This window comes from Lampris incognitus, chromosome 9 (genome assembly GCF_029633865.1).
Source record: "Lampris incognitus isolate fLamInc1 chromosome 9, fLamInc1.hap2, whole genome shotgun sequence".
NCBI lineage: Eukaryota > Metazoa > Chordata > Actinopteri > Lampriformes > Lampridae > Lampris > Lampris incognitus.
In genome coordinates this window covers 15,130,578-15,154,613 of record NC_079219.1, presented here as the reverse complement: position 1 = coordinate 15,154,613, position 24,036 = coordinate 15,130,578, and the positions used below count along the sequence as shown (strand labels likewise).

At 43.3% G+C, this 24,036-nt stretch overlaps 1 protein-coding gene across 5 annotated transcripts in view; it reads right to left on the bottom strand.

Annotated features, from left to right (window-relative positions):
- Positions 1–79: 79 nt before the first annotated feature.
- The window catches only part of LOC130117763 (focal adhesion kinase 1-like), a 102,676-nt gene continuing 78,719 nt past the window's right edge, over positions 80–24,036 (bottom strand). For 2 of the 5 annotated variants that reach the window (XM_056285974.1, XM_056285975.1), the window contains 13 exons: positions 22,231–22,342; positions 14,279–14,356; positions 13,943–14,053; positions 13,865–13,894; positions 12,932–13,057; positions 9,676–9,738; positions 7,011–7,050; positions 6,052–6,155; positions 4,224–4,232; positions 2,523–2,678; positions 1,059–1,139; positions 878–963; positions 80–286 (listed from right to left, as the gene is read on the bottom strand). In XM_056285974.1, coding sequence (XP_056141949.1) covers positions 160–286; positions 878–963; positions 1,059–1,139; positions 2,523–2,678; positions 4,224–4,232; positions 6,052–6,155; positions 7,011–7,050; positions 9,676–9,738; positions 12,932–13,057; positions 13,865–13,894; positions 13,943–14,053; positions 14,279–14,356; positions 22,231–22,342 — 1,123 coding nt within the window. In that variant the 3' untranslated portion in view covers positions 80–159. Of the gene's footprint in view, positions 287–877; positions 964–1,058; positions 1,140–2,522; positions 2,679–4,223; positions 4,233–6,051; positions 6,156–7,010; positions 7,051–9,675; positions 9,739–12,931; positions 13,058–13,864; positions 14,054–14,278; positions 14,357–15,348; positions 15,388–22,230; positions 22,343–24,036 lie in introns of all 5 variants that reach the window. The other 3 variants (XM_056285973.1, XM_056285976.1, XM_056285972.1) reach the window with 3 other exon arrangements.

Below are 24,036 nucleotides of genomic sequence, written 5' to 3'. Positions count from 1 at the left end.
AGCTGCTAGCTGCATTAACTCTCATGTCAGGAGGCAGAATTAACTTCACAAATCCAGGAGTCTCCCCCCCCACCCCCCACCGCCCCAAGCAGTAACTGTAGAGATGCCGTCTGTCCAATCCCAGAACAGTTCCTATTGGTAAAGTCTACTCCCTCCGGGTTAGTGGGGGCGGGACTGGGCCATCATCTTGAGCCGTGATTGGTCGATGACGTCCAACAGGTTCTTGGCATCAACTGCAAGGGCGTGAGCCGCCGTCAACATCTGTTTCTTATAGTCCTGTTGGAGACTAGGATAGAGCAAAGACAATGAATGTAGAACTCCCAAAATGCATCACTCACAGCACATAGATGTATAATGCAACAGTCGATAATGCATCTAGAGTAAACAGTCAGGATGTGACAGGCAACCAGCATCTGTTTTCCTTTTAATGTAAGGGTGGAGGTAACAGGAAAACTACACTATCAAAAACAAAACAGTCCATGCCCGTGATCCATAACTCCCTGCTGGAATGAAGCAAACATATTTACCTTACATTAAAGTAATGTTAGTAAAGTGATAATAATACAAATAGTAAAATACATAAATATATAACACATGTATGAATGTGATCCTTTTTTTTCCTTTTTATTTTTAGATATAGGGTTTTTACAAGACACTAACACACATTATATTATATTAGACTAGATTAGATTATATTGTATTAGATTAGATGGTTCAATCGACTGACTTCATTACTGAGCTCAGCTAAAAATGCAGTAGTTTGTGCCGTACGAGGATTACCATGAGAGAGAGTATCCTATTAAGACCAAAATGACAAAGATGTGTAGTGTTTGTGTTGCAGGGTTGGGTTTTTGTTAATGTTGCTGATGGTACCTACCTTGTCATCACATACTGTTGGGCTAACTTCATCTTTGCTATTAACTCTGCCAAGTCAGAGTTCAAAAGCTTTTGGGCCATTTCAATCTGTTATGATGCAGAAAGCAGTATATCATATTAATGTGTTATTTTAGATAGTTTGGACCCCCCCCCCCCCGTGTCTCACATGTATTTGTGTTTACCTCTCTGTGTGTGCTGGCAGGGAGCTGGGGAATGGTCTCATCCACCGTAGCCAGTAACGTCCTCAAGGCTAGACCCACATCCTGAGACACACACACACACACACACACACACACACACACACGCACGCACACACACACACACGTTAGAAATCTGCTTTACTAAAGAAAAAAGATAACCTACGACAAACTAGAAGGTTAGGTTACAGGATTTCACCTTAGTCTAGCCTAAAACCATCTCAGCTGGCCAAAAGTATATGGCTGAACTACTGATCAAATAATTTTCTATTAGTGTGTAGCTGCCTTAAGTACCCATCTTCAAGCAAATCAACTTGAACTCCTCAGCCATACTTCTGCAAATACGGCTCAGCAGATATACTCAATTATGCTACTTGCTACACCATTGAAAACCAATTTATATTATTATTATCATTATTTATTAATTATTATAGTATTAGGGCTGTTCCGAAGACCTTTTTTTTTGGAATCTGGCACAGCAACACGTGTCTTTCGGTTTAATTAAAGGCATTGATTGTTAAGGATTCTGCTGTTTTACAGCATTGTTGTTTGTATTGTTATTCATTAAAAAAATTTAAAAAATCGGTTTGGTGTGTTTTATGCATGTTTGTAATCCCGAGGGATGTGGTTGAACGAGGTCCTATCCATGCATTTCTTGTGACATAACAGCTTGTGACAATTTTTTCTTATCACGGATAAATTATAGATCTACGTAAACGTTCATTATAATAGGCTCCGAATCCGGGACAACGGCCGACAAAGTGCTGTGAAACAGAAGCACAGAAACAGCACACTAGCTCCAACAAATTTAAGATTTGACATTTACATTTATAAGAATAATGTTTATTTATAATTTCTTTATTGTCCTCTCTCAGTACTTGCATACATTGAAATGAAATGTGTCCTCTGCATTTAACCCTTCCTATACATGAGGAGCAGTGGGCAGGGACCAACTCCAGTTCCACATTTCATCAGCTACTAGCTTAAGTCTATAACGTTGTACAGCCTGAACACAAGACGAGTCAAACAGAGATACAAGAAAACACACATATGACACCCTGCCTTGTCATTGCTCAGTTTAAAGCGTTCCCACACAGCCGAGGTCTTTGGCATTTTTATTTCCCTTTAACGGCCAAGGTGAACTGAAGCATGACGTTCACTGCTGTGAGTGAGAGGGATGTCTGGCGTCCAAGCAGTGCAATTAAAAAGTACAAATACAGCACAAGAATGTGCTGACAAAATGTATTTTGCTGACTTGTTGTTGTGCAGTAGAAGTTGACCTGTCTTACTTCTACAGTACATGTCTGAGGTATGAATCCAAGATAAAAGCAAAATCTATGGCGATACAAATTGGAAATGGGAAGAGAGCTGTTGTAGGACTATGCTGCTATGAGTAAAGATGCTGATCAGGAAGCAAGTGACAGATTATCAGCTTGCTGACACCATTACCTTAACCATGGGAACATATTCCTCTGGAGGAGCTGGCTGGATCTTGCTGGACATCTCGATCACGGCTTTGACCAATCCCGTCACGTTCTCATACACCTTGTCATTAGAACGATCTAGGTTGGCTGTGGGGGGCGGGCTTATCTCCTGAGGCTGCAGCTGGACCAATGACAAGACAGAGAATGGAGTGAGTGGCAGGCTTACTGAACGAGTGAAGAAAGAGCAACAGGCTTGTTTCAGGGCTGTGCGGTCAGAAGACTAGAGGGGAGGACACAGACAACATTTAGGAACATCATACATGGGCAATGTTTCCTTTAGAAGCAATGAAAACTGGTAAGGGAGACTACATTTCTGTGGACAATGTAATGGCCTGTAAAATAAATCAAAGCATTCAAATATGTTCTTTGTCTTAACTGCTGATTCAATTGCCCATACAATGCCTTAAATGGTACACATGGAATAGCGGCCTTAAGGTGTTTGCTACCGAGGTTCTCTCAGTGCTAGGCTGGACCCTGCTAGCAGAAGCTTAAAACATTTCATCTTCAACAAAACGGCACAGTCCTTTACTTATCTTAAAATTGCAGATTATGAGAGAGAGCAAAGTATCGCATTAAAAAAAAAGGCGCAGTGCCCAAAGCATGTTATTCTCAATATTGGCCACTGGATGGCAGTGTTAACCAGAACAACCAGACAATCGTTCTAACTTGATGGAGGCCAAATTAGACATAAAACAAGACAGATTTCACCATAATGGACCAAGTGCATAAACTTGATGGTCCAATGGACTGATATCATTCAGTGAGTGTTCCTGCCTCTCCCATTGTCCGCCTCTTATCTTTCTCTGAACCCATTTCAGCTGCTAAATCAACCTTTCACCATTTCAAAATCCAATCCTTTGCTCTTACCCCCAAAGAACCCATTTTAATTCTCCACAGAATGCCTCTATTATTCCGCTCCCATAATCCCACTGTGTATGTAAAATGAAAACTCATCTTTTTAGAAAACACTTCACATCCCCTTCTCCGTCCTGATTCCCAAAGCTCTCTCCAATAAGTTCCTCCTCTTGTAACTCCCTTTTCTTCAGTTTCTTAATACTTTTTTTCTTACATAATCATATGAGAGCAACAAGAATATTTTATTACGGTCTATTGTTAAGAGTGCTATGGGTCTGACTCTTGAGCTTCAAACTATCTTGTAATGTCTTGTAATGCTGGTGACCTCTAAAATAGAGCTTATACCATCATGCATGCTGAGATCAATGTGGAAGCTCTTCCAGCCTATGTTTTATCAGAGAAGCTTAATCCCCATAAAACAACATAATTAGAGGATAATCATCTAAAAGCTTCCTCTAGAGAGACTGTGATGCTAGAAAGATCTGCAGGATTGCCAGCGTAAAATTGGGGTTTAGAAGCTCTTTTAGTAGAAGCGTCAGAAGACAAACACAACTGCTTTTACATATTAATAACAGGCAATTAGTTCTGAAGGGAAAGGGCTCGGCAAACAAGACCAGAGAGACCAGAACGTAGCCAGTCTTTCCCCGACAAAGGAGATGAATATATGTGATGGAATGAAAGTGTTGGCACAGATTGATTTCTTGGATTAAGTTGAGGAAAGCAATGGAGGACGGCTAACACAACGAATCTCTACATGGCTGAATATGAGATGAGACGAACAGTCAACACACACAGACAGTGTGCTGCTTACCCGCCAGGGCTACAGGGTCAACAGTAAGGCAGAGGGCAGGGGGAGAGCAGGAGGAGGAGGGGCAGGGAAGCAGAAGAACAGGTAGTGGGGGCGGGGGGGGGGGGAGAGAGAGAGAGAGAGAGGGGAAGAAAGAGCAGCCAAAGAAAAAGATAAAGGAAAATATTAATGGTTCAGGCATCACAAAAACATGCAAAGTGAGGTTTTTTATAATCTGTATGACTAACTACAAGTGAGTATGTGTGTCTGTCCCTATGCATATTTAGTGCATATACAAAGCTCAACTCATGGAATCTGTATATCTGTTTGTGAGTCCTTTGCATGAGTGCCAAGTGTGGTTTTTGAGCTGTTTTTGTCTGTGATCATGGACACGAAGGTATGAGTGTCCATAAGAGCAGTATTTTCATCTGTATGCCTTATTTGTGTCTTGGTCAGTATATACATATACATATATATATTAGGGCTGGGACTTTAACGCGTTAATTCGATAATTAATTATAGGAAAAATAACGGCGTTAAAAAAAATTAACGCATTTTATCGCATTTTATTTTTACACTCCAGTCAACACAGAACGCATCTCAGTGCACTCGTTTCTAGCATACGGATTATACCGATGCACCGAGTGACGTCAGTCAAGCGGAAGGTGGAGTAGGTTAGGCTAACAAGTTAGTATGCTAACAACAGATGTGATGGATGACAAGGATGACACCGCGTTGCTTAGCTCTGTGGATGGGAAATTTACGTTTAAAAAACGGTCGGATGGAAGCCTAGAAAAGAGCACTGTTGTGTGCAGACTCTGCAACAAAGAGTTTGCATTCCACCGCAGTTATTTAAGCCCCCGGTACCACCTAAATGCGAAACAGGTTGCAGCTAGTACGAACACCGGAACTAACGCTAACGCTAGTGCTCCTAGTACAACCAAGCAGAGTCGCCAACCGACTCTCCACCAGATGACGGGTTTCAAAGCCAAGATGAGTAAGTCCACATCTGATAAATTAACAAACTCACTGGCAAAATGGATTGCTGTGGACTGTAGACCACTTTCCCTGGTAGAAGACCAGGGGTTACAAAAAGTACTGTGTTTACAAAACAAAACTTGTTTTGAACAAAATAAACAGGATTTTGTTGTTTAAACTTATGTATGTGTCTATTCATTGATTTAGTCATCTACCAAGACCTGTTTGAATTGAAAAATGTTGCTTCTGGTGTCAAATATCGATATGCGATTAAAATACGATTAATTACGATTAATTAATTACAAAGCCCATAATTAATTCGATTAATTTTCTTAATCAAGTCCCACCACTAATATATATTATATATACAGGTATATTAGCAGAGGTACCCGGCATTGCCTGGGGAAAATGTTCTCACCAAAACAGCCAACATGATCTGATCTTTACGATATAATCTATGATGAAATATAGGATAATTTATGATATGAGCATGTGATAAATGAATGTCGAATAAAAGAATCTTATTAATGAAAATTATCAAATGTCATAATTATCAATCCATTCATCACGCCTCCTTGCCAATGTGTGTATTAATCACTGCAAATCCGCTGCCGCCGCAATCACCACAAAATAAACTTAATTTCGCAAATAAATCAAAATTTTTACTTGGTTTTTGAAATATTTTTCTAATTGCGCAATCCTTGGAAAGTGCTGATTCTAAAGATACCTTTCTTTTTGTTCTACAATGAGTATTTCTGGAGTTATAAGCGAACATACAAACATACACTCTTGCTTTATATATATAGCTGTGTGTGTGTGTGTGTGTGTGTGTGTGTGTGTGTGTGTGTGTGTGTGTGTGTGTGCGCGTATATACCTTGAGACCGTCATTGTAGCTGTCCCCAGTATTTAAACAGGCCAGACTGCCAAGGTGGCTAGGGGCCCCAGGCCGGGGGGGCTTTTTAGGTGGGGCTGCATGCTCTGCAGAAAAGAAGTTTTTAATGTAAACGAGGTTTCCCCATTCAGAGCCCATTTTTTCCTTTCTCAGTCTTTTCAGATATGTATCCTATAAGTGATAAATCAAATCCTGAGAAAGACAGGTCCGAACCTGAGTTTAAGCTTGCTAAGCATGCAGTCCCTGTAATTACTACCGTACTTTGATCATCTTCAAGAGCAATAAATTAATAAGTAAGTTTGCACACCGCACAACTGTAATACAGGTGTAGAGACACGATGTCTTTGATTTCACTTTTGCTGATATAGATGAACAGAAGGTTTAAGCGGGACAGTATAGCTTGCTGTTTTTAAACACTCTAGTATCTGGGGATGAGAATAATAATATTTAACACAGTTTTAGGACTTTTACAGACTTGCAGTCACCCTGAATAATATGAACATCAATATCTTCATTGCAAAAAAGTAACAAGAGTGAGGCAAAAATTCATTGAGTTGATACACTTGGTGCAGGATGGTGCAGGATGTGTTGTTTTATTTGACCCGAGGCGTATGTAAATTTGTGCAGCAGTATAGGATGCACTGGACACCACATAAACGGGGATCTACTAAGCCATAGAGTTCACATCAGATGGACCCGAGCATGGGAACAGAGTGAAAGCTCTGCAGATATACACAGCCTAAGGGAAGGATACTAATAGCAAAAACTTTCCCATACACGTGTACAAGTATTCCCACACAGAAATTTATGGAGAAAAAAATCCGAATATGAGATAATGAGAGAGAAGGACAAGAAGTAAGCAGTCCAGCGACCAAGTGAGCGCAAAGGAAAAAGATACAGAACACGGAATAATGAAGGAATGTAAAGGGCCTGTACATTACCTGGCTTGCCAACTGGCTGGTATATGTTCTGGTTTCCTGTCTGCACAAAGAAAGAAAGAAACACAACAAACAGCTTGTTAAGAGCTACCACCACCTTGTCTACCACAGACATGTGCAGAAGCTTTGAATGGGAAACACAACTTTGACTACAAAACCAGTCAGCAGTTTCTGTGAAATACATTTGTTCTGATATTCTTGTGACACAAAAAAGTGTTACACATGTTGTCTAATTCTATGATTCAGAGACATTCTGACTTTAGCTAGCTAGATACAAAAATTATGTTTTTTTCTGTTACTTCCCTTCACAGTGAAAAAAAAACCCCCACAAGAAATGTAATTCATGGATATATTTCAATAGCTACGAGCATCAAAGAATGCCACACATCTCTTTAGTGGCGGAAGGCTGGTCCAAGAGTGAAATTTAACTCCCAACGCATATAAAAACAGAGTATTTGCTGTAAGTTATTCCCCTCCTTGTTCCCTAGAGTTTTCTTCTCCGAAGGCAGTAAAGACAGAGCTGAGACAGCCTTGGTGCCATCGAAGTGTTGTGGTCTAACAACTGCCAACACCCAAAATATTCTAGTTACACAAACACACACACACACATTCTTGTACTTCCATCTTTGCGAGGACCCCTCCCTGATGACGTTCATTCCCTAAGCCCTGAACTCTAACCTCAACCATCACAACTACACGTCTAACCTTAACCCTTACCGAAAATGTAACTTAATCCTAATTCTAATCTTAACCTTAAACCCAAATCCACACCCTAAAATGGACCCTTACAGAAGGGAGGGCTGGCCAAAATGTCCTCACTTTGCAAAGATGTCCTCACTCTGATGGTCACAAACTCAAATTGGTCCTCACAAAGACACAAGTACAAGAACACACACACGCACACACACACACACACACACACACACACACACACACACACACACACACACACACACACACACACAATGAACTCCCTCCTCTCACTCGCAAAGCTGATTCTTTCTATTGCATGAAAACAGGCACATGCATTTTCTTTTTCCTTACACATGGAAGCTCGAGCTCGTACACTCTATGTCACTCTCTTGCAGACACACACACACACACACACACACACACACACACACACACACACACACACACACACACACACACACACACACACACACACACACACTTACGGGAGATTTTCCCTTCACAAACCACAGACATTCAATGGGAGGAGGACAGGCAGTGAGATGAATTTCAGAGGCATAAAATATTTCGCCCATGGCAGCTTTTAAACTGCTACAACTTGTGTCAGCACCAGGGACCACACCACCAAACCACTCAAAGGCGAATAACACTGCATGGCAGATTATATAAATAATCAACATCACATTACATAATCAACAATGACTAAAAAAAAAACCGTTAAGAAAAGTGCCGCTCCCAAATCCTAATTGGGCTGCCGCCACAGGGCATGACTGTAACCCTGGCCAACTCCAACTTGTATACTGGTTAAAGTTTCTGATGTGTTTACAGGTGACGCTCAAAAGCTCAGTTTGCACTAGAGCCTTATACTGTTACCATAGAGGATGTTTGACATGTCCGTCATTGTTTATCAAAGTCAACAACACAGGAACATCATCTTAGGTGTCATCAAACCAGAGTCAGAAGTCAAAATGATTTTAATACGTTTTCTCTGGAGTCATTATGCTGAGGTAGATGAGCGAGCAGCTGATTGGAGGGATCAAGTTTTACCTAAAGCCAGTTCATGACGGATCCGTATTGTTTTAGTGCAGATGGGGTGACAGCAGTAGCGTTGTTGTGAATCCGCCCATACCGTGTCCTCATCTACACTGGCGGACGGGTTAAAAATGGCGTCCTTTAAAAGAGTACGTATGACATACACTCTTGACTTCAGCTTTTTTATGGGAGAAAAGTCCACAGGGTTTTCTTTCATGGTACTTTTCACACAATAAATGTTTGAACACAGCCTCTCTACGTAATTACAGACTGTCAGATTGGGGCAGAGCCCAATAAACATGGTGCCGCTGGCTTGCTGACTTACTGTAGCGAACAAGGAGATGGAGAAACGCAGGATCTTTGTTTCCTTTCGAGAACATTCTATTAATAACCCGCAACGCTGTGGGAATTCATTGACCTCCCGTCCACGACCCCCAACCCCGAACGGGTCACTTCCTGTCCCTGGATCAATCCCCACGAGTTCTAATCAAAGCAAACAGGCCCCGGCCAATCACAGCCAGTCCGGCCAGACTCTTGTGTATTTTTGTCGACATTTGTCTCCGTCAACATTCATCTCCGTCAGGCATCCTTGTTTCTTGGAAGAAAAAAAAAACAGAACTTCCCTCTATTTTTCCTTTAAATAAGGGGGTCTATGACGTGCAATGCCATTGAAAGGAAATGTTATAGAAGCTAGCCAGAAAAAAAAATTACGTGTTTAATTGCCATTGATAGAAACACAATCCTTATTCACCCACAATTTTTTTTAACATAATCCATCGGTAGTGAATGTGTCTCTTATGAAGTTAGCTATGGCACTTGTTTGAGATGCAAATGCATTCAGCTAGAAGGCTGCTGCAGTGGCGGCTAGAATAAGGACACCTAAGAAATGTTTTATCGTCAAAGAGGCAGAATCGACGACGGTAGAAAGAAAGGGGCAGACTACCGGGGGTTGCAGTCCACAGTCCTCTCTGTCAAGGCTTCCTCTTGAACTCCTTGTGTCTGGCTTCTGGAAACACACACAAACACACACACACACAGTGGAATAAATCATCACCTAATGACATCATTTGCAGAGGTCTGGCTTCAATTCACTTTCTACTGTATTCAGAACACACTGATACAGATGAGTGAACTTGCAAAGCCACTTCATTCCATTACTTTTTATCAACAATTTACACTTAGAAACCAAACTTGGGGTTACTGGATAAAATTCATTTAGATCTGTTTAGAAACATTTCAACTTCTGAAAGAACCTTTATGTGAAAAAGAGCATGAAATCAAGCCACGTTGCTTATTAAACGTTGATGGCTTTTCTAATACTGGAGATATGCTCAGAGACCAGTACTGTAAGTCCAGTAGCAGTCCTCTACGCCTTTTTGGGTCAATACTGATGCATCCCCAAAACCACATAAGCCAAGACAGGGATTATCTTGAGACCTCCAGATATTTAAGAACTTGCATCAGGAGCTTTCTAACTCCTCACACAAGCATCCATCTATCTTATATTGGCACTTAAAGTGCCGATCGATTTGATGAACTGATCTCTGATGTTGAACTGATGGAAAGTGAGAAGATCAGCTATGAACCCTAATATTCATCATCATCATTACATTGCTATACGTGACTTGGTGAGTGAGTGAATGAATGAGGTAATGAAGGATTTAGTGGAACGCAGCATAAAAAAAAAGCCATTTTTTTTCTTACACACAAACCAAATATTGCAGGCATTCAAAGGCTGTTTCTCTGCATGAGACTCCCAATAAAAACAGGAACATTCTGTACCAAGCTGCGGACTTCCATAGAGCAGGATACATTCACAAAAACAGTCACACACACAAAAAAAAAAAGGCACACGCAAAAACACGTATGAGTGCACGCTAACACACATAAACGTACATGGACCATTTTCAAAAGGTTTTGGGTTTCGGCTTAACCCAGCATGCAAACACATGCATTCACATACACACATACATACACAAGGGTACCATACCTTCCGCCCCTCATTCAAACACACACCCCTGGCTTTAAACGTTATGCACTCATCCCATTCCTACCAGTTTTCCGAGGCAGGACTTGAAAACCAACATTGTCCAAGTTGGCCAAAAGTTTCCGTTTGTGTTCGTCCTCGCTGCTCTCTGATTTCACTACTGCTGCCTCTCACGTCTTGTTTTGCTTGGCAAGCCTTCTTGTCTGTCTCTCTAACCTGTCTGTTGGCCTGTTCCCCAGTCTGTGTCAGCTATCCCATTAAAAGGAGAGGCGTCAACACTCAGCTTCACTGCTCTGCCTTCTGCACCCTTAAACCCGATGCACGGAGAGAGAGAAGAGGAGGAAGAGGAGGGTCAGGTTTGGTGCTGCCATCGATGACTCGGTAAGCATGATTACCCTTCTTTTCTAAAAAACCTTCTTCCTCTCTCCTCCCTCTCTCTTTCTTCCCTCCTCCTCTCTCCCCCTAGGCCCTCCCAAGAGGGACTGTGTTATAAGAATGCTACCACTCTCAGACCTATACACACGCACACACACACACACACACACACACACACACACACACACACACACACACACTCTGTCTCACTCACTCAGAATCTCTCATAAAACACTCATACAGGCACACCCTCCCATCCACCTCTCTGTCACACACACACACACCCATACACACCCATACACACACATACACACAAGCACGGGGGGGATCATCTGCAGCTTTTCAATAACCCCGTGTGCTGTCAGTGGATGGTTGTGGGTCAAAGACAGGCTGTTGAGTAGGCTGTCAGTTTCTCTAAGCCTATCATTAGCCTGGAATCCACATAGACCACACCTGCCCCCCCCTTGCGCGCGCACACACACACACACACACACACACACACACACACACACACACACACACACACACACACACACACACACACACTATAAAATTCTTAAGTGAAAACCCCAGACAGCCTCTGCAATCAAAGCTTTGAAAAATATGCATCCTAAATGAAACCCTCCCTCCCTGCCCCCCCGTCTCTTCTCCCTCCCTTCACAGCAGACGGCCCTGTTGTCAGAAATAAAAATACTCTGGGTGAATCTATCAGGCAGCAACAAACCCTTGTTTTTCTTATCTGCCTTCGGTATATGTGTGTGTGTAGCAACGGGGAAGCGGTGAGGCCAAGCAGGCCTGACAGAGATAACAAGCCACCGAAGAGGGAACAACGCACAGCCACTTAGCAGTCTCCCTCCAATGATATCAGTGACATAACGTCCTCTCTATGGAAGTAGTTCCTGAGACAGAAATTTAAGAGCAGGAAGTGGGAAACTACAGTATTTTTACATTAGTATGCATGTAAAAATGTGTTTGGAAATGTCATTGATGGCAGTTTGGGCCAACAAACACCCCCTCTCAAAAGATTTGTTCATGGCAGTGCACATTGACACAAAATGTGATGCTATTAACTCGTATGGCGTTGAAAAGGGACATACGGGGACAATGTTGTCTCGCACTATAGCCAACAAAGTGTTTAGAAGCACACATCCCTTTCAAAAATGTACTCTCTCACTACTAATGTGGATGAACCCTAGTCACAAAATAACTAGACACTTGGACAACTGTCCGTGTAGCGTGGCGGTCTATTCCGTTGACTACCAACACAGGGATCTCTGGTTAGAATCCCTGTTACCTCCAGCTAGGTCGGGCGTCCCTACAGACACAGTTGGCCGTGTCTGCGGGAGGGAAGCCGGATGTGGGTGTGTGTCCTGGTCGCTGCACTAGCGCCTCCTCTGGTCGGCCGGGTGCCTGTTCAGGGGGGAGGGGGAACTGGGGGGGGGGGGGCAGCGTGAACCTCCTATGTGCTATGTCCCCCTGGTGAAATTCCTCTGTCAGGTGAAAAGAAGTGGCTGGCGACTCCACATGTATCGGAGGAGGCACGTGGTAGTCTGTAGCCCTCCCCGGATCGGCAGAGGGGGTGGAGCAGCGACCGGGACGGCTTGGAAGAGTGGGGTAATTGGCTGGGTACAATTGGGGGGGGGGAATCAAAAACAAAAAGAAAAGAAAAGAAAAAGAATCTAGTGCTCTGATCCATCCGATCCATACGAAATTCAAGGCTAGTGCTTTTGTGTACAGTGTGTACATATCTGTATGTGGCCCTGTATATACGTAGATACTTGTGATTTTGACCTGTTTGTAAGCACGTGTATGAGTGTGTGTGTTTTGTTTGTATTACCAGTAGCCTCTCCTCCTGTTCCAGCCACCTCTGATCCTCCTCCATCTGCTGTTGTTGAATCATCAGCTGTTCCTCCATTAATAGGCACTGCTGACCTACACACTGCTGCATGTCTACTGCCCTGTCCTACACATGTACGCACACACACACGCACACACACAGAGTAGAGGGAGACATGCAGACGCAGACAGAAATGGACAAAGGGGCAGGACGAACAAGCATGCAGCAGAAGGGGAGGTACGAGCACGTGCACAAGCACAGACGAACACACAGGCACAGAAAACCAAGCGTACGTGCGCAGGCAGAGAGAGATGTGCACTCACACACAGGGGAAATGGAGACACACAGACATATACACCAGACTGATGAGCGACCAAGCGAATCCAATGGAAAACACACTGACAGCAGCGTATGTAAACAAACTATTGACTTCTACCAAGACCTCACCACCTCACCAGTAAGCTGCAGAATAGCCATCTATCGACAATGGTTCTAACATAAAAATCACCGAAGCTCCCAACAAGTTATCCTTTCTCAAGGAACGAGCTAGCGGTGACAGGAAACCATCGCTTTAATTGATCAAGTTTTGTTTAATGCTGCTTGGCAACAACATTTAGCTCTAAAAAGTGAACAGTGAATCTCTGGAGGCTTAAACAAGCTTCAAAATCTCAAAATGTTCTGAAAAAACAGTTTGGGCAGGTAAGAGGACGACTGCTGTGGGTACCCTGCACGTTTGTCCATAACAAATCAAACGGATGATTCTGCATGTGCCACAGGGACAACAGAGGGAAATGGCTTAAAACAACAATTCCAATCACAACTTACCTGTGTGTGTGTGTGAGAGTGAGTGAGTGAGTGAGTGAGTGAGTGAGTGAGTGAGTGAGTGAGTGAGTGAGTGAATGTGTATGCATGAGTGCACGGTTGGTCCCATACCTCCACTGCCGAACCCCATAGTGCCATATCCTGTCCGTGGGGTTGGGGAAGGTGCTGGGCGTGCGAGTGCGTGTGCACGTGATGCCGCGGATGCGTGTGCGCGTGGTGCGTGTCCAACATGGCAGGCTGCGGGGGGTACAGGGCACTGGGCACTGAGGGGAGAGTGTGGGGCCCAGGATACCCTGCCATCTGAGACAATGTACAGGAGGAGAGAACAGAGACAGTGGCAGGAGGTTACAGTTCGATCAGCTCTCCGGGAGTGTTGCTTTGGTTGGACAACTCAACTACAGAACCAACCGAGGTTATCAATGTTGTTTTCTATTGTGGATGCTAAAGTCACTAATCTCAAACGAACAACCGAAACAGTGCAGAAAGCCTTGGGGACCCACTTGGAGTGTAGCTACTGGACATTACCTGGTAGTGTCCAGGATGCTGCGGACTGGGGTAGAAACCTTCACTAGAGCGAGGACTAGGATATCCTGGTCTACTTGGCTGGAAACAGAGGACAACAGAGAGAGAGAGAGAGAGAGAGAAGGAAAGAGAGAGAAGGAAAAAGGAGAGAGAGAGAGCGAGAGAAGGGTAAATAGAGGGGTAAAAATGGCGGAGCATTGAACAGAAATTGGGAAAAGGAGAGAGAATAAGAAAGAGGGGGGGGGGAAGGCAAGAATACAAAGTTAAATTCGTGTTTATTTCTCCAATGTAAGCATGAAAATGTAGATGTCAAGACACCAGGCATAACAACAGTCAACACACAAACCCCCCACCCAGGAGCTGTTTGTGTGGCTAGGTTAGCTGTCAATCAAAACAGGGAACACCTACTGGGCAGCAGGACCAGCAAGCTGTTAGTTAAATTCATACAAAACCAAAAAACTTGCTCCTATGTTAAAAACATCGACATCCATAAACAATAAAAAAACAACAACAATGTTGTAGCTGGTTTGTGGTTATACATGTAGAATTAGACTACCTGTGTGGGTAAGTTGCAGGTGTGTAATACAGGGTTATACAGCCGAGTATTCCCCAAACACCTCTCTCATCAGCTCCGGCAATTTGGTGTCGTCTGCTGCCAACAGCCTCAACAAACTACCATGTCTGCTTTGTGTGCCGAGTGCTGTGTACTGAAATATTCAAACTTTAACAAGAGTAACGGGTTTTCCAGTTGAGGAATGAACTAGTGTGTCCTCCCGAGTTTCAGCTGAGTGTGACTATCTTAAGAGAGAAAGCAGAGAGCTTTGCTGGACACAGGCCCTCTCGCTCCAGTTTGTACCTGACCGGATGCTGATGGCGGAAAAAAGAGGTGCTTGGTGAACACATACTACTGTAATATCTTCTTTTGGGTTCTCGTGGCTGGCTGAGATGAAACTTTTAAATAATCACACAAGTTGTCGCCCCCTCTTGGACTGCCCGAAAAAAACTTTTAAGGGGCGTAACACAGAGCTTTGACACAGAGCTCATGTCTAGTACAGCAGCAGGGTAACCTCTACCTTCCACAGCCTTTCATAGTAGCTTTCTCTGGACCAGACCTCCGACAGCAAGACAGACAGACAGACAGACAGACAGATGGGGTTGGAGACAGACATGTTGACAGGTGCCGAGAAAGGAGGAGAAGGAAAGAAGGAGTAAGAGAGGGAGAGAAGACAGAAAAGGAGGATAAGAAACAAAAGCTGCTGCAGGCATTAAGACTTCAGACTGATAGAGGCACAGACTAACAGACAGAGACAGACAGTCTGACAGGAGAACACGCAGCAGGTTGGACATGATGACACATGGAAGGATGGCCAACTTACATTTCCTACATTACACTTGTGAGAACCAAATTATAACCCCAAAGCCTCAGTTGGCCCCAAACAGATTAACTGCACTGCGGTGGCCGAATCACACTGCAATGGGAGCAGCCTCTGGGAAAATCCAAGTTAAATTTAGCATCATAAAAAGAAAAGACTGACAGGAACGCTGTTGCAACTACAGAGATCTTTGAGGACTGAAATCCCCACTTGGACTGAGGATGCAAATGGGTGCAATGAAATTCCTGAGATATACGGGAAAAGAAGCTGTGACCACATTATGCTGACAGACCCCCCCCCCCCCAGCTTCCAGTGATCCAAAGGCAAACAGAATAAAATACAGGACACTAATGTCATACTGGAATCTATTCCGGTATTCCCAGATGAACCATAAACAAGAGACTGCAGAATCACTTTTGATTTGTGAAAGAAGTGATCTGGAAACAATCTGAAAGAAAATCTTCCAGCTCCCCAACCAAACACGGAACAAGAATAAAATTCCAAAGCCCTTAGCTTTTTTTTTCTCTTTCTGTGAATTTACAGCTCTGTCGGAGATGTACCTCAGGGACGCGCAACAGATTCCTTTATTTGGGAATTTCAGGACTTAGGAGCAGCACACCCCTGAGACATAGTAATTATGATGTTTGTTTTCTTTAACCTCATACATCCCTGTGAGACATGTATTCATGTAACCCCCATGTAGGCCTTAAACGTATCACAACAACGTACATCAGGAATTTTTGGAATGTGGGGCACCACAGTGTAATTAAAACTTTCTTTTTAATGCACATGCTCCCCCGAGGCACACGGGCTCATGAACTTTCACATAGACACTGCCCCTCGCAAGAGGGGTCCAAGTGCCATGTAAGCCAGGCACGAAGATCCTAGGGCAAGTGGGGATTAAAAGCTACACTCACAGGCATTTATGACAGAAATTGAGCCTGAATTCTTTAAGGGCTCCAACCTGTGAGTATTCTTCCATGGTGAGAGCTGAATGTAAAACGAGTAGGTGAGGAAGTCCTACCACACTCAGTGAGGTTGGACTTTTTTCATACTCAGCATATGACTACTTCTGATGGTAGGGAATGTAATCTTCACAGGGACGGCTAGTATAAATGAGCTAACAGGGCTAAGCACTCTCTATTTTTTACAATAAAGATGATACAATTATTGTTAAAGAACCTCAGAACAGATTGTTTTAAATTTTGGTGGAACCCACAGCAGCAACAGCACCAAATAGTCACAAGAAAAACACAGGATATCTCTCCACGGGCTTATTTTTTACAGCCCAAACACCATAGCTTCATCTTCCATTCATCTCCGTATTGAGTGAGTGACAGGTGTCGTGGCACGCCCCCTTGATTTGCCAATCCTTTGGGCTAAATTCATTCAGCCCTCAGGTCGCTGACTTTTGACCAATGACAGCAGACGTACAGAGTAACGGTACGTACAGTGAGGCGCTACTTGTGCAAGAGTGAGGAGAGGAAGGTGAGCGCGGGCGCTAGCATGAACGAGGTGGATTATTTACTTTATCATCCATTTTTTTCGATGTCTTTGGAGGAAAAGTTGGAAATGAAGAGAATGGGGACACATTGTCCAAACAATGTTCAAATAACACAAAAGGACAAATGAGAAAATCGTAAGTTTGTGTTACTTGGTTTCAACAAAAGGACTGGCTAACAGCAAGTGTAGCTAAGAACTCACTTTTCTGTTTCCCATGCTTGCTTTTTGGACAAGACACGGCTTGAACCCAACAAGGAATTGTGGATTTGAAACATTTATCCAACAAAATTAGGAAACGTGTATGTGTGTGTGAGAGAGAGAGCCAGAGACAGATACAGAGAGCATTTTTTGGCATCAGGTCATTCTTGTGGGTACTTATAGTGGTGTTGTACAGCACTTGCTATAAACAAGGTATATAGTGCCGTTGCTGTAGCTTGGTATCTTGGATGTGATGCTGCTGTTGCTGCAGCGTGAACTATTGATGGGTATATGCATTTATTAGCCCACCCACCCAATATCACCACCAGCCATCACTGAATCTTGAGAAAAAGTTATACACCTTCAAGTGCTTAAAAAGCTGCTGTAGAAAACTTCAGAGGGGTGAGCAATGTTGACACCCCCCCAAAAATCCTCCAGTACCTATTAGATGAAGACTTTTTAGTCTACCCACCTCTACGAGATCGATACGAATCAAGACGAATTTGTATAGTTTTTATATTTATATAATATATTATACATTTATAGCCTTGTATTATAGAAATTATTAAATAATAATAATTTCTATAATACAAGGCTTCTCGGGAATGGATTTGAACCACAATTTTTTTTTAAAATCTCCCTTAGCCATTTACATAGTAGAACTTAATGATAATATGTTAAAACCATAGAACTACTCATAGACCCTTTAATCTCTAAATCAAACACTTTTCCAATATTATCTGCCACATTTCTTTGTGCAATGGGGGCGCAGGGCTGCTGTTACACCTCATGGGGTGTGCAGGGGGGCTGGGGTGTCACTTTACCTGTGAGAATATATAGGCCTACAGTATTATATACAGTATTACCAAATGGCATCCAATAGCAAGGTCAAGGTGACAAAACCCCGGAAACCAATATAATCTCAAATTAAGATAGTGTCTATTTAGCTGTGTAAATATAGCGTTTAAACCTTCTAATCCTACATGTTATATATACATGTACACATTCCAACACCACAGTACATAAAGCCTAGCCAATGTGGCACACTGCAGTACAGAATCCATCTACGGGATTTATCCCAATGCAAGCCAACATTTAAACCAGTAGAAGCTTTTTGTTTTTTGAGTTGAGATGAGAATTACGATTTGAGACTGGAAAAGTTGCTATGCAGCATTTACAACATTAGCTCAGCCTCTGTTCTTTTTTCTTTTTTTTTTCAGTTCCAACCAGCGGCATTACCATCTTTTTCTGAAAAAGCATGAATTCAAACTGGCATTTCAAAGTTTACCACAAGACTTGTCAACAAGTCTTCAGATATTTGCTTTTTCTGGCACATCTGTAACCTATATGCATTCCATGGCTGTTAGATAGGTCAGACCGTAAGCCCAGTGGAATTGGGGTTTATCACAGGCATCCATAACAGGCTGGAAATAGTGTGAAACAACTTAAGGACACATCAACACTATGCCCCACACACACACACGCATGCATGCACACACGCACACTATTATAAATGCAAAGCTTAATTATAGGGACAATTGTAAGTCCTATGTAGTAGATACACAGTATTCAAATAGACAAGATATAAACATACTGATGAAGCTGGCTGCAGAACAATAGCAGTCACTAGTGCTGGCAAACGTTTCAAAAACCTTCTCCTTACTCATTACTATTCAAAGCTTGTTAGGTGCACCAGGTTGAAGTCAACCCTGTCAGGAAGAGTGAAACTGCAGGGCCAAAAAAGTTGCAACATTACTTTAAAAAAAATTTTTTTTTAAGCATCCAGAAAGTTGGCATTTACTTACTTGTAGCTGCACTTCAATGCTGAGAAATACTGGCCAAAGTGTTGCTGGTTACAATGGTATTTGGCAACGTCAATGCAAATGTGTTTGCTATCCAGTAGTCCCTTGGAATCAACTCGCTCCTATGTTGAAATACCCCTTCACTTTACCATTTGTATAAGATCCTATTCAAGTAATATGATGAAGAACGCTTTGCATATTTAACTTTGATTATCCTGTAGGGCTTTTCAGTAAAGGGTTTACATGCAAGCCAAGCAAAGGGCAAAGCTGCCCAAAGTGTCTGCCGGTGGTTATATTGGTAACTGTGATAGCTTAAACCCAGTGACGCCGCCATCTCCCAAGATGAAAAAACTACCATACTTTGCAATGTTGCAGCTTTTTTCCCCCTAGACACACTGGCTTTGTTAGATTATTGCGACAGTTGAATCCGGTGGAATTTTGAACCACCTGCCTTGAAGAATCTAAACAGGAGGTGCATGAGTGCCTGTAAGTGGGGAAATGGGGGCTGGGTGTTTGGACTGGTGGATGGGTTGTTGTGAGAAAGGGGGCGTGGGGGAAGGAGAGGGAAAGAGAGGGGGGCAGGCCAAACTGTTAGGGACCTCCCACATGGCTGAACAGCAGGGTGCCTGGGCTTGGAGAGAGAGGACTTGGGGTAAATGTGAGGCTGGATTGAGGTATGGGGATGAGAGTGGCAGCTGAGGATAAAATTGGCCCTGGGTAAAGGGTTAAGTTTAGGCAGTGATTTGGGCTGTATATGATGGGGATGGGAGTTTAACTTGGAGCATGGTTGCGGTTTTATGATTGGCTGAGCATGGAGAGAAGAGAAGAGTTGGAGGTTGGAGTGATGTGAGTTTGACTTGGCCTGGGGTGCAGGGATAAGGTGGGAATGACAAGCTGGGTTTGACTTGGGGCAATTACCATTGGCTCAGTGGTTGGAAATGATATTAGGCTGAGGGTGAAAGTGAAGTTGGGGGTTAGGGTTAGCATGAATCTCAAGGAGCAAGCTGGCATGGGCTTTGGGCTGGTGATTTCACTGGATGTGGTAGTCACCACTGGGCTGAGGGTGGGAGATGGTTTGGGGCTGGGATTGTAGAGGAGAGGCTGAATAACAGCATCTGTCATTTAGGGAAGGAGTTAAGTGAGGAAGAAAAGGTGCAGCAGCAGAAGGGTTAACAGGAGTGGGGCAGGGATCATGGAAACACATGGAATGTTGGGAAAGGGCGCATGCATGCTTAGAGGACAAGGAGGGGAGGAGGGCTTAGGGAAAGGAAGAAGAGGAGGAACAGGGAGATGCAGGGTGAAGTTGTCCAAGGCAGAGAGAGAGAGAGCTGTGATGCGAAGTATTGGTTTTGCCGGTGATGAGGACGTTGGTCAGGAGAAAGACCAGACCGACAACCCAGACTGAAACTTGGCTGCAGGCGGGGGCGACGGCTAGGCTGAAGACAGACGGGTGGGGGGAGGAGACACACATACAGACAGATACAGGTGGGAGTAGAGAAAAACAAGCAGCAAAACAGAGCATCGGAAGGCAAATAGCAGATGGAAAGGTGAGATAGACAGAATGAAGCAATCCAGAAATGCTCCATGATACCCCACACATAATAAAGAGAAATGGGGGGGAAAAAAACTTTCATTTCAATAATGTCTCTACTTCCTAAAATAATAATCTAATCCCTCATGTTTTCATAGAAAAAAAAATGATTTCATTAATGCAGAGGGTTTTGGCCGGCCTGATAAATATTGAGGGGGTAAAAACTACAGCTTTAAGGGCTTGAGAGAAGTCCAAGACCTGTGAATCTCTCATCTCCTGCTAAAGATATATGGCTCTGACTGCATCAACTGAAACACTAACAACACAGATGTTAGCAGCAGACGCATGAGGAGAGCAAGTCGGACTGAAGCAACCTGCAGCTGGGACAACAAGCCATAGAGTGGAATGGGAGGTGGGATCGAGGGAGTGGGGGTGGAATATGCAAGAGCAATTTATACGTGGATGACATTCCTCTTGTCAGAGCAAATAATTTGGTGCGTTAACTTTTTTTTTAAGAATGCCGTTTACACTTAATGGAAAGCATTACGCACCATAAAAATGTGTCTTCGCACCATACGCCGTTTCACAAATCCAGTGCATACGTCGAAAAGTTTGGTGGGGTTTAGCGTGATGCAGCATCACAGAAACAGTCGAAGTCACCTGCTATTTTCATCACCTTGTGGCTCATGACAGTATCAACTTGATCGTCCATCCTGGTTGTCGTCAACAGAAAAGCCCATTCACGGGTTGAAAATACGAGGAAAAGCTGACTGACTGCCCTACGGATACTTTAACAAAATCTTTAGATTTTTCATTAAATATTTTCTACACCTTTCACAATATCCATCCATTATCCAAGCCGCTTATCCCAATCGGGTTCACGGGGATGCAGCTTGGATAATGGATGGATATTGTAAAAAGGTGTAGAACATTTTACAATATGTAAGTCAGAAACTACAGTAAAGAAAAGCTGGACTGTAAATAAACTGGTCTCCTCGTGCTGTCACTACTTCCAAATTTACGACTGGAGGCGATGGAGCCTTTTGCTGTCAGGGCCCTTAAACTTTGGCTTGTCCTTCTCAAGGAGCTTAGACCCGCAAGTTCTGTGCCATCTTTTAACATGACTGTATTTTATTCAACTGTGTTTTGTAAAGCACTTTGTAAAATTGCTAAAAAAGTTCAACGTTATTATCTGTTATCTACATATGCGTGCCTTGAAGAATGGATTTGACTAGCCAGCGATCTTTAAAGTTTTGTCAGTTCCAGTAGCTGAACGACAACAATGTGTTCACATGTGTGTAGTCACTCACATGAAGAGGAAAACTGCAAACACAAATTGCAGAGACGCCAGTTCACAAACACCGACACACCAACAGGTGTTGACAATGAGGACCACCTCTTTATGACCGAAACCTCATACACTACCTCTTTATGGCTGCACCTGTCACTCGTGCTCTCACACAGTGCACACAACGCGAACACACACACACACACACACAACCTGAAACAGAGAGAAGCGCAGCCAAATACCGAGCATAAATGTCTTACTTTAGGCGGTGCTTCGTCGGAGCCTCCGGAGTCCCAGGACACAGTGACCTGTCTCCTCATCTCCATCCTGCTCCTCTCCTTCTGCTGGGCCTTCTCCTCATCCAATATAGTGCTGGAAATAAACAATGAAATATTGCGCATTTACCACATATATGCTCCCTGTGCCGGCTCATCTGTGCCTCTTAAAATTACTCACAAGCTAGAACAGATTTCCACCCAACACAACAGAAAAGTAAAATTGCACTTCCGTTGGCATATTTTACTTAGGTTTTCCATATCTCCAAGTATTGTACTGTACATAAGGTGTTATTAAGCTACACAGACTGAGGGACTGGGTTTCACTTTATTGTCCCTGAGTGCTGTAAGGCCAGGCATTAAATGTGTTAATGAGCAAGATGAGATGAACAAGGTAATAAATAAAACCCATCAATACTTCTGGAATAAAAAGTCTACACTAACAGTAGTTTTGGTATGCTGATGTTACAATAGATGCAAAAACATGCATTTTGGGTCTATTTTATCTAAATATAACAACTTCAGAACTTCCTGTTTTGTGACACGTTATCAATTACCATGCCATCACTACCATTATGCTCACTTCCTGTTGACCCCTTTCATTGTAATTGGAAACGGATGAAATAGCAGACAGACACACACCTGAGCCACATCACTGAAAACAATGTGGTATTGATATTACATTTTCTGTTTAACCAAAGAGATGGACTCATCCTTACGTTTGCACACACATGCCCACGTAGGCACACCAGCATGTCTCTTGGTTCTGCATGATATAGTCCCTTGCACAGCCAAGGAAGAAATTAGTCTCTGATAGAGTAATTTTCCAACTTTTGTTGGCTCGAACCCCATGACGTATACAATAACACACCTGACTTTGCATGCACTCGAGGCTCTGTGCTTTTTTGAAGACCTCATAATGAAGCTTTCGGCAAGCGGCTTTAATCAACCTGTGTTCTGAGCACAGATAAACACTCCTACACACGCTCACACACAGAGAGATCATGCTTTCAACCCAGCATTTCCAAGAGAAGCATCAAAACCCAAACTAAAAAGGTCAAAGGAAAATTAAAATTCTATTAATACCGTGTACAGGGCCTCATATTGTCAGTCTCGTACCATCCATACGGTGTGACAGACCACATCAGAAAGACAGAAAATGCCAGCTCCAGTCTGTACGAAGAGGCTTAACAGCCCCCAGAGCTTGGCAACCAACTGTTGTTCAAGGTAAGGCAAAGGGGCCAGCTGGGTGGAGCAACGGTCGGAGACTTTTAACCAGACAATCCGGCTTCAAATCAACCTGTGTCATTAACCCTCTGCCCTGCTCCGAGGCCCTTGAGCAAGACACCGAAACCCTACCAGCTCCAGATCGGCAGCTCTGTTCTGGAGTTGAACCCGAGCACAAACCGCTCTGGAGGAGTTACAATGTTAAGACTAAATCCCTGCACGGATGAACTGTCACAGTAAGGATGGAATTAGAAGTGAGCTGCCTGGTCCAGCTGGAGACGTTCTGAACCAGGGACCACCGTGTTGGGACATGCTGGCGTTAGTCCGCTGCACCACCCGAGGAATGACTCCACATTAAGTTACGTTAAACCAAAACCACTCGTAAAAAGAGACATTTCGCTTTGTGTGTCAATACTCGTTCTTCAAAAAAGACATATTTAAGCTCACTCGCTTCTGTGCATCTACAATAACACACATAAATAACCACACATAACACATGTATTAGCTGGTGGTCAGTGACAAAACCGAATCAGGGGGCTTACCAAAGCTGCAGCCCTCTCACTC